General features: G+C 52.0%; 1 protein-coding gene, 1 long non-coding RNA gene and 1 other non-coding gene across 5 annotated transcripts; 1 reads left to right on the forward strand and 2 right to left on the reverse strand.

The window, feature by feature from the left end:
- Positions 1 to 55: 55 nt before the first annotated feature.
- trnaw-cca lies at positions 56 to 127 on the reverse strand. Its single transcript has one exon. It is a non-coding gene; the product is annotated as a tRNA-Trp (tRNA).
- A 231-nt stretch (positions 128 to 358) lies between these two features.
- On the forward strand, positions 359 to 1,286 carry LOC119133753. Its single transcript, XR_005100185.1, has 3 exons — positions 359 to 411; positions 499 to 713; positions 1,114 to 1,286. It is a non-coding gene; the product is annotated as an uncharacterized LOC119133753 (long non-coding RNA).
- Positions 1,287 to 1,352: 66 nt separating this feature from the next.
- On the reverse strand, positions 1,353 to 10,317 carry LOC119133752 (glutamate receptor 1-like). Of its 3 annotated transcripts, XM_037269887.1 has the most exons (18): positions 9,898 to 10,317; positions 9,251 to 9,388; positions 8,438 to 8,677; positions 8,188 to 8,372; positions 8,040 to 8,093; positions 7,735 to 7,893; positions 7,500 to 7,667; positions 7,278 to 7,382; positions 7,103 to 7,213; positions 6,762 to 6,968; positions 6,479 to 6,694; positions 6,328 to 6,418; positions 5,992 to 6,124; positions 5,728 to 5,926; positions 5,374 to 5,621; positions 3,563 to 3,677; positions 2,099 to 2,233; positions 1,353 to 1,791 (listed from the first exon to the last, which is right to left on the reverse strand). In XM_037269887.1, exons 1-18 carry the CDS (start codon positions 9,971 to 9,973, stop codon positions 1,579 to 1,581), a joined length of 2,793 nt encoding a protein of 930 aa, XP_037125782.1. In that variant the 5' UTR covers positions 9,974 to 10,317; the 3' UTR covers positions 1,353 to 1,578. The 3 variants fall into 3 exon arrangements, 2 of the variants coding, with proteins under 2 accessions (XP_037125782.1, XP_037125783.1); XR_005100184.1 differs by lacking the exon at positions 3,563 to 3,677 and having other exon boundaries at positions 1,662 to 1,791; XM_037269888.1 differs by lacking the exons at positions 3,563 to 3,677; positions 5,374 to 5,621.

Genomic DNA, 10,317 nt, shown 5'->3' on the forward strand with positions numbered 1-10,317 from the left:
GTCGCGGTTTTTGCAGATGACATCAAAACAAATCGTAAATGTCATTAAAACACATTGACCCCGACGTGATTTGAACACGCAACCTTCTGATCTGGAGTCAGACGCGCTACCGTTGCGCCACGAGGTCTGTGCCAGTGCTGGTGGATCTCAAGTTATATAAGGATATCATTAGTGTGTGGATGTTTATTGTTTGTTTTATTACAAAATGTTCAAACCGTGAAAAACAAAGCGATTTTGTATGCGTACTGAGAACACGAGATATTTTTGTTTTCACCAAAGTGGAGTTTTTCACGTTGACTCCATTTGGCCAATCGGAAAAAGCATTCGAGTCGCCTTGCGTGTCATGTGACTTTATTTAGCCAATAGCGGGAGCTCTCAAACCACCGGAAGATGGCAGCCGCATACTATCCCGTAAGTATGTGATGTCGCGAATAAAGTCGCTAAGGACAATAAATACATACACGTGTTGTATTTGATGTCTCTCTATAATTTGAAAAGATACAAGAAACAGACATATCTCCAAACCTTCGGATGCCATGCAAGAAGATAACCCGAACCAATGGCGTCAGTGGTCATCCGCCATTGGAGGGCGTGGTCACGTGCTTACCTGGTCAAGCCGAGGAGAAAGAGGTTGTCGCACGCACTTGTTGAACTTTGTGTTCATAACATCGGCAGGAGCTACCTGTCCTCACTGGACGTCTGGACTCAAACAGGTAATTACATTTGACCGGTATGTTGAGAAAATTACAACTGTCCATTTGGTTTCAAATGAGCATGGTTGTTAATTGCGATTAGCCTCCCTAGTAGCCTGATGTGAGTTAGCTGCGGCTGCCACTGTTCATGTGAGTTGAGAAAAAGTTAAGTTAGCACATGGACTCAGCACTGTTTCTTTTTTCCTGCTACTGGCTAAGACTGAGTATGTGTTCATTCCTCGCGCCATGCCAATTGTCATGGATGCTTTTTTTCTCTTGCTACACTTTTCTTACTTCTGTTTTGTTCTTCTTACTTACTTGTCAATTTGTTTTGTATATGTGAAGCCCTTTGAGACTGCTTGTGATTTGGGGCTATATAAATCAACTTGACTTGACTTGACTTCTTCTCCCTCTTTCGGAGTTCTGCACGCCATCTGCATCTCCCACCGGAACTGTGAGTACGCCATCCCTAACGGTTGCGCACCAAAAGCAGCGGGTCGGCCCGACGTGCGCTGGACAAGGTAGGAGTACCGGTAGTGTGTGAATGTGGGCCCACGTTTAATATTGTTACGCTTGTTGCCATATTTAAACAGTCATGTCATATTGCATTTCACAATTTGGTGCTCAGAGCATACAACTTGTTGTTCATTGCACCCCGACTCCATTTTGTTCTTGAACTTTTTATTTGTGTTCAACAAGCAAGCAAAAGACGTGAGAGAAGTCAAAATGCAAATGAGCTTCCACACAACAGGGCAGGCTCGAAAAGAAGCAGTAGAAGACGTTTCGTGTTGCCGGCCTTAAGCCAGCTGATACGTTGGCGGCGCTCGCTTTATCTCGGCGGCTGGCCAAGCGTTAAAAGGCTCGCCGGTCCGAGAGGGCGCTCACCTCACGTGAGGTTGGAGGGCAGCCCCAGTCCGGCGGCTTTGCTCGCGCACGCCAAGCCGGGCGCGCTGGCCCGGGCCAACTCCTGCGCCACCGCGCCGCCGTTCTCTCCTGCCAGGCTCAGGGCCCCGCCTCCTGCTAGGCCCAGGGCTCCGCCCCCCGCCAGGCTCAGGGCCCCGCCCAAGCTGCTGCTCAGCATGGCGGCGTCGATCAGCTCCTGTGAGGGAGGGAGGGAGGGAGGGAGGGGGACGTCACCATTTGCTCGCATAGCAAATAGCATCGTGAGAATGTTTATTTCAGCGTGTGCATCATAGTCGTGCGCAATTTCAGCATTTTAGTGGTGTCAGGGAAAATGACTTTATTAGCCTCGTTATTCTTGGATCATGTGAGGCCTGTGTATGTGTGCGTGCGTGCGTGCAAGTAATGCGCCTGCGTTATTGCCGTTGTTCCCGCTGGCTGGCTGGCTCCCCTGGCAGCCATCAAGCAAATTGGTGCAAACAAATGGCAATTTCTCGCTTTCTCACCTTCATCCTGCGCGACTCTAGCCGCGATTTGTAGCAGAAGTCCAGCAGGGCTACCATCATGGCCACGCCCAGGCCACCGATCAGGATGTAGAAGATGCCCGCCACGTTGCTCAGGCTCAGCGCACTCGTCTTGTCCTGTCAGAGCCGAAGGGCGGGGTCAAAAAACGGCAACCGCTTCCGCGCAACTTCGCGCCTTCGGTTTTTGTTCACGCTTTCAAAAGGCGCACTATAGAGAACTACAATTCCCATCATGACACTGGACCCCGCAATTCCCACTCCATTCCAACCAGCAGTAACGCAGCAGCGGCTGATGGGAAGGGTAGTGTCGTAATGGGGAGGGGGCGTGTCCGACGGAAGAAGGCGTGCGTCGGTTCAAGATTAAAGATTAAAGTCCCAATGATGGTCACACACACACACACCTGGGTGTGGTGAAATTTGTTCTCTGCATTTAACCCATCCCCGTGTGATTTTAATCCATCCCCTGGGGGAGAGGGGAGCAGTGAGCAGCAGCGGGAATCATTTGGTGATCTAACCCCCCCAATTCCAACCCTTAATGCTGAGTGCCAAGCAGGGAGGCAATGGCTCCCATTTTTATAGTCTTTGGTATGACCCCGCCGGGGTATGAACCCACAACCTTCCAGTCTCAGGGCGGACACTCTACCACCAGGCCACTGAGCTGTCATTCATGGAACAAATTGGAAACACTGTCTTTAAAATAGTTGGGGGGGGGGGGGGTTTCTTGCAAAAAAAAAGTGTACATCTCCAGGTGGAAATGATGTCATTAAAAAAAAATCATACTAAAATGAAACCCCAAATTAATAAAAAAAATTCTTTAAAAATTTGACATTTCTTAAGAAACTTTATAGGAAAGTATTTTCAAAGCTTTATAAAAAAAATTAAAAAAAAAAAGCCAAATCCTCCGAAGAAACTTCCTTTCAATTCTAATTTAATTTAAAGAAGAAAAAAAAAAGCTCAACTTCAACAAATATACCAAACATTTGTATGAAGATATGTTTCTTGAAAACGTAATGACTAAATCTCAAAAAGTCTCCTTGGAGTTTCTTAAAAAACGCAAATGTCGCAAAGGGGTTAGCGGCGTGTGTGATGTCACATGACCTCATTTGCATGCAGCTGAGTGGGGAGGGGGGGTCATGTGACTTGAGGATGCTTTTCTCTCCGTGGGTTGCCGGACTCATGCCGATTTGTTCATGCTCCTCTTGGGGGGGGAGAAAAAAAATGGTGATAATAATAATGAAAATAACACAAAAGTTCATGTTAAAGGACAACGAGAGCAACTGTAAAAAAATGGAAACAAAGGACCCCCAAAAAACAGCCAGAAAAATATCTGGAAGAAAATCAAACAAACAAGCAAGAAGGGAAGGACTTGGGGTGGGTGTTTTTGTTGTGGGAGCTAGCGGGGGTGGGTGGGTGGGGGTGGGGATGTCCAAGCGACCTCTAACTGACCTTCCGGCCGGCGTCCTTGTGTCCACATTGACCTTTGTCGTACCACCACTTGTTCTTCAACTTGTCTAACACGGCCTGCTCATTGAGCTTGAGCACGGCCAGGTTCACCGGAATTCTAACATGTAACATAACATAACATCAACAGCCGCCGCCATGTTATCTTATGTTAGCGCTAACACACGCCACAAAACGCCCACTCGCTACGTCGCGCCCGCACATCCGCAACGTCGGCAAACGTGCGGCTGCTTCGTTCATGTCGCCGCTTTCGAATTGAGAATATACGCGCACAAATCAGACATACGACGGACGTGATGTCGTTTGAACACAAACAAGAACACGCCATCACACAGGGAGTCCTATCAAGTAGGCGGGGTTTGCATATGCGTGCCTTTTCTAATGTCCTCAAATGCGCACTCGTGCTCGTACACGCAAACACACACACACACACACACACACACACACACACACACACACACACACACACACACACACACACACACACACACACACACACACCTACCGTCTATATTCATTCACACACACAAATTAAAAAAAAATACATACACACACAAAACGAATCCTCAAAGCATGCGCACCTAACAGATACACGCAAAAATCATGGACTCAATCATAGCACACCAAAATACACCCATACAACACACTAAAGGGTTGCGCACACGCACGTGCGTGTGCGCACGCCCACAGAGCGACGTTGCTAAGCAACTAGATCCCAAATTGTCCTCCCCGTTATTGTAGTAAAAGTGCTGAGTCGTGCGTCATGTGGACAAAAGCATAAATGAGCGAGGTGAACAATTACGTGCTGGCTGAACAAGAAGAAGGAGGCCGAAGAAGAAGAACTCAAACACAAAAAGCTACTTGTCAAGTCTTATTTTGGGATGCTGTGAGTGATGGTTGCCAGGCAACATGGGGTTGATGTCATGCCATGGAAACGTGTGCTCCTAGCATGTCGCTAAGCTAAGTTGCATCACTGACCAAAGCGTTAAAAGGCGTCAGCCGTCGGCAGCCGCGCTTGGCCGACACACAGATGAGCAGAGGGACAAAGTTTGGGGTCGGGGCTCACGGACAAATGGACGCACAGACAGAAGGGAGAGGCACAGATAAGACAAAAAGACACCTACATGCACACAAAGGTGTGATATACATAAAAACACGCGCAGTAGTTCCGCAACGTACACGTCAATGCAATAGCACATACCACGTGAACGCGCCGCAACAGCTCGTACTATCGCAAAGTAGTAGCATGTCGTTCGTAAAAAGAGGCACGTGATAAGCGGAGATGTAGACGAAACGTAATAACATGTTTGGCAGAGTAACCAGTTGGAATTGCACGTCGTCGTAATAGCTTAGCAGAACACCGAAAAGGCCTGCTATTGGTCTATTATTTATTTATTTATTATTATTATTTATTCATCGCTCATTTTATTTTATTTATTGTTTATGGTTTGTGCCTTCTTGTTTTTGTTTTGTGTCGCCTACTTGTATGTCTCGTCACCGTGGGATGGAGGAAACGGAATTTCGGTTTCTTTGTGTGTCTTGACATATGAAGGGATTGACAATAAAGCTGACTTTGACTAACTAGACTTCTGAAGTTCACAAGCAAGGCTAACGTTGCTAATGAGGCTAACAAGCGTAATGAAGCAAATGAGCTAACGAGGCCAAAGTCGCTTATCAAGTCTAACGAAGCAAATAAATGTTTGCCGAGCTAAGAAAGCCAACCAAACTAACGATGCCAGGGAGTGAAAAGATGCTAACGAGGTTACCCGGACAGACTAGCCATGCTAAGGAAGTACCTGAGGGCTGATCCTTTGGGCGTGGCCACGCCGTAGCCTTTAGAATCGAGGTTGCCGCCCGCTTTGATGGTGTCGCAAGGCGCGCGCTGCTCGATGTACTCGTTCATGGACGACTCCAGCAAGTAGGCGTACTTGCCCTTGGACTTGCGCACGCGGCTCACGCCCTCGTCCGTGTTCTTGACGAAGACGGACGGGTCGGCGCCGCGCATGTACGACCACATCTTTTCAAAGACGCCGATCTTGGACCTCTATGGGTGAGGAGCGACCAACAAACAGAAGACGGAAGTGCTTCAAATGAGACCGCTCTTTGCTGAGAAAAAAAAAAGGATGACAACAATATAAGAATCCTCTGACCCTGAAGAATTCCTTGGTGGATCCGCCGTCCAGAGTGCCGTAGGCGATCTCGCTCTGCTTGGCGAGGTCTTCGGCGCTCTCGATGGGCGACACCATGCGCTCGACCGTCAGGAAGGCGGCCAGGTTGGCCGTGTACGAGGAGATGATGATCAGCGTGAAGAACCACCACACGCCGCCCACGATGCGACCCGACAACGACCTGCGGCGGGGTCACGGCGTGATGGAGCGACCTCGCGGCGGCGGCAGAGTAGCGCGGGAACAGACCTGGGCGAGATGTCGCATCCTTGCTGCATGAAGGCTCCCAAGGAGAACCAGAGCGAGTTGAAGATGCCAAAGTGGTTGGTGTGTTCCGGACTCTCTTTCTCTTGGTCTTTCGGGGACTGCCGCCTGTTTGGTCCTGGCGGGAACACGCAAAACTAAACGCGCCCAGCGCACGCACGCACGCACGCTGGCTGGAATGACGATGACGGCGACAGCCGCGATGAATGTGAAGATGATGGCAAGGATGAAGACGATGACCATGATTGCGTTGGCCGTTTACGATGACAAAAAATGGTGAAAATCACGATGGCGATGCCAGTAATGCCCATGGTGTCGTACCTGGGGCGTGTCTGGAAGAGGTGGGCGGAGTTTCCTCCTCAACTTCCTCCTCCTCCTCCTCCTTCCACTCATACGGACTGAAGCGGCTCACCTGCCACGTTGACAAGCACTGGCATCAAAGCCTTTTTGGCGTACGTGGGCGGGGCCTCACCAGGAAGAGCACCACGCTGACGCCGATGTAGGCGAAGACGATGCACATCCAGATCTCGTAGGCCAGCGGGTCCAAGAAGGAGAAGACGCCGGGCTTGGACTTGGTGGGCTTCTTGATCATGATGGAGATGCCGAGCGACATGAAAGGTTTGGTGAAGTCGATCACCTGCTCGCGCACCAGCGTGATGGTCAGCGGCGCCACCGCCACGTCCGCCTTCTGCAAGTCAACGCAGGAATGACGTTTCCGATACGACGAACAGCTCCGATTTGAGTGGCGCCCTCACCCCGTAGACCAGCTCCCCCACCATGCCGTTCCACATTTTGCTGACGGAGTCTCGGGCGCCGTACTTGCCGTCGCCCACTAGCTCCAGCCGGTAGGCGAAGCCCACGTGCTTGGCGATCTCGGCCGCCAGCTCGGCGCAGTAACCTTCGTACTTGTCGTTTCCCACCAGCTGCTCGTGGTTCTTCTTTCGCATCATGTAAGGCGCTTCCTGGAAGCATAAGACCCCGCCCCCTTTGTCACCTGACCTGAGGATGAAGCCGCCTAAAGCTGGGATACACTACCAAGGATTGGGCTAGCCCAAACAAGTGCAGTAGACGCTGAGGCTGTACTGGTTGGGCTCACCAGGATGGTGGTGACCACGTAGGTGCGGTTCTGCAGCCCGTAGAACTCCTCCGGGGTAGGCTTGTACCGGGCCGTGTTTATGTAGCCTCTCTGCTCGCTCCACATACCTACCTGAATATCGCAGTGGGCGTACAGATGCAACTTTACGCACGCACATACACACACACACACACACCTTCCTGGGTCCAGTTCGGCTCAGTTCCATGACTGTGAGTGTAAAGTTGCTCCGACGTCCTCTCTCGTCAAATTGAATGCGACCTGTCAAACCATCCAGACGCACCTACACACACGCACGCACACTTTAGTCACCTTGGGCGTGTTCACATTTGTGATGGTGTCGTCTGTGTTAGCGCTCGTGTACATGCATGCGAGCGTGTACGTGTCACGTGTGAGTGACCTGCTGCAGCGCCCTCTGTATGTCGATGCCTTGCCCCCAGGGCGCGGGGGGGTTCCCCAAACACTCTCCGGCATTCCCGCGGCGAGCCACGTCAATGCGCTGGCGTCGGAGGCTCTGAAAGGCCGCCGCCACCACGCCGACGCCGTCGTAGGTTAGCGCGCCTGCGTACTGAGCAATCAGAGCAAAGGGGTCGCCGTCAGGTGCGCGGCGAGCGCCACGGGAAGCGGCTTCGTACCCGCAGAGCGCGCCGCGTGGTTTTGCCCTCCTTGGGGTCAAAGTTAATCCAGTCCCTCTGGACCTTCAGCGCCGACCCGTGGGACCAGTTGACCAGCTGGAAACCCGTTACGTTGGGGGACAGCGCGTGGAACTCAGTCAGGTTCAGCTCCACAAAGCCCTGGCGCGCACACAAGATACAAATGGACAGTGTACTTTGTCTGATCTCCAAACACAAACTCTGAAGACTACAAAATTGAATCTAATAACACGGAATGTTTTGGAATCCAGATGAACCGGATCAAGAATTGTGCACTCAAGACCAACCGGGTTGAGGAGGATGTACTGATAGTTCTTCAGGTTTCTTCTCTGTGCCGAAATCTGTCACAACGAAAACAAACGCTCCGTCAGGACGAGGAAGCGGACGGGACTGGACGGGAAGAGGAAGTGGCGAGGCGAGGAGGACGGGACCCACCAGGCCCAGGATGGCGTCCAGGCGCTCCGACTCGCAGTCCAGAACCACTTGGTACTCCTTCTTGAAGTCCAGGTCGGCCAGCAGCTGGATGAAGCCCGACTCGTTTAGCGAGTCCAAGTTGACCGACGTCACCTGCCAGCCTCGCTCGGCCGCCCGCTCCAACACCTTCTTCAGGACCAACACGCCTGAACGCACCATCAGATGAGCGTCTGGCTGCAAGCGCCCGTCACGTGACGTACCTATCTCTCACCTTCGTGGGCGCCGTACATGTAGACGAAGCGACGCCAGCCAAAGTGGTCCAGCAGCGACATGAGCGCCTCGCGCAGACTCGGCCGCAGCCGCAGCACGAAGGGGCCGTCGGCCAACGTGGGCGATGACGGCGTGACGAAGCTGACGTGGAGCGAGGCGCAGAAGGAGGACACCGTGTTGACCGTCCTCTGGTCGTACACGCCCATCAGCGCGTGCACGCCTTTGGCCAACTGCGAACAGACTGACGCCACGCGCACAGTTTGTGTCGGCGGCGGCAAAGCGAAGATTTTACGGGCGTGGCTAGCCGGCAGTAAGCTTGAGCCCGCCAGCCACGCGCTCGTGCAAACACAAAGACGACACCTGGGCTATCGTGCTAGCTGTTAGCAAAGGACAGGAAATGGAAAAAGACAACAGGAAGCGGAGACCGGACGGCAAGTAGGACCAAATGGGCGAGCGCCGCCAGAAGTCAAGGAAGAAGTCGAAGGAAGTGGAGAACGGCAAATGTCGGGAGAGCGTGCGGGATGTTGCGCTGCCGTCTTTTGTCCAAATCTCGGCCAAAAGAGGTCAGCGCATTGTTGGCTGAGAGGACAAAAACACACCCTCGGGCACTTTTTAATGCACCGCCACAACCTTTGATGGGCGCCACCGTTTGGGAGCCAGCCCCTCCCCCATACCAGGAGGATGACCAGGGTGATGAAAGTGATGAAGATGAGAGCAATCATGGACATGAAGCTGATGATGATGATGATTACGACAATCCTTGAGATGAGGCTGGCCATGACGAGGACCGACGGCGGTCGGGCGTGGCGCTCACAAGCGTAGGTCATGGCAAAGCTGCTGCCGATGTCGACGGCGTCGATCTGGGGCAGCAGCTTGGGAACGTCGGCGCCGCGCTGCGCCATGGCAAAACGAAACACCTCCTGCTCGTGCGACCCGGCCGGGAAAAGTCCTCCTGCGGGGGGGGGGGGGGCGCCGCAAAACACCAGAAAACATGAACAAACCGGGGGCGGGGCCTGGCTAGCATCTTGTCATTTGATTGGACGTCTCTTAACAGCTGTCAATCACTCTCTGGCGTCAAGGACATCATTCATTGAGAACGTGCGCCACTCGCTTCACGCTCCACAACAACGTTCTCATGCACACCACTAAAATGCACATATTTGTGCACACACACACACACTCAAGTCCACACATTTGTACACACTTAAACAGACGTATGCACGCAAAAATGAAACTGAAGTTCAAATAAATGTGTGATGACTTCATGTGCGCAAACTTCAACACACTTTAGAACGTTGCACGCAAACACATATGCGTGCTCTAAATCTTGTAGATGTGAGGGACACGATTAAGTGTGAGCCGTGTAGGAAGTTGATGAGCTACGCAGTCGTTTATGTGATGGGTGAGTCCGTGCGATGGCGTAAACCGCAACGTGTGTGAGGTGAGGTGAGGTGAGCTCACCTATGCTGACGCTGGCGGGAAAAGCGGCGGCGGTAGCGAGCGCCAAGCCGAGCGCCAAAGCAAGTGGAGTCCTCATGGTTCTCGTCTCGTCTCACCTCGGCTTTCTCCTGGCTTGTGCACAGCCTCCGGAGCGAGCGCTGCAGCTGTCCCACACACACACACTCACTCACTTTGTGTGTGTGTGAGAGAGAGAGAGAGAGAGAGAGAGAATGCAGGGTGGGCTTTCCCCACAACTTAGCTCCACCCCTTGGGTCCTCCTCCAATTTAGCTCACACACACACACACACATCCAACTTTTTACCTCATCTCAATTGTTGCCATGAATCTTATGAGCAGAAACTTGATTCATATTGTCCGCTCTTGATTGTTAGCAGTTCTTCAAATCAAATCAGCCAATGTCTTAGCTCTTTTCCACATGAT

This window comes from Syngnathus acus, chromosome 14, assembly GCF_901709675.1.
Source record: "Syngnathus acus chromosome 14, fSynAcu1.2, whole genome shotgun sequence".
Taxonomy (NCBI): Eukaryota; Metazoa; Chordata; class Actinopteri; order Syngnathiformes; family Syngnathidae; genus Syngnathus; species Syngnathus acus.

What these genes read in the sequence shown, in the direction of transcription:
- LOC119133752 (XM_037269887.1), bottom strand. Translation starts at nt 9,973, where the DNA reads ATGAGGACTCCACTTGCTTTGGCGCTCGGCTTGGCGCTCGCTACCGCC. An exon ending in ACGTGGTCACCACCATCCTG is followed by an intron (nt 6,969 to 7,102) that starts GTGAGCCCAACC and finishes TTATGCTTCCAG; the next exon opens with GAAGCGCCTTACATGATGCG. An exon ending in TGGGGGAGCTGGTCTACGGG is followed by an intron (nt 6,695 to 6,761) that starts GTGAGGGCGCCA and finishes GTTGACTTGCAG; the next exon opens with AAGGCGGACGTGGCGGTGGC.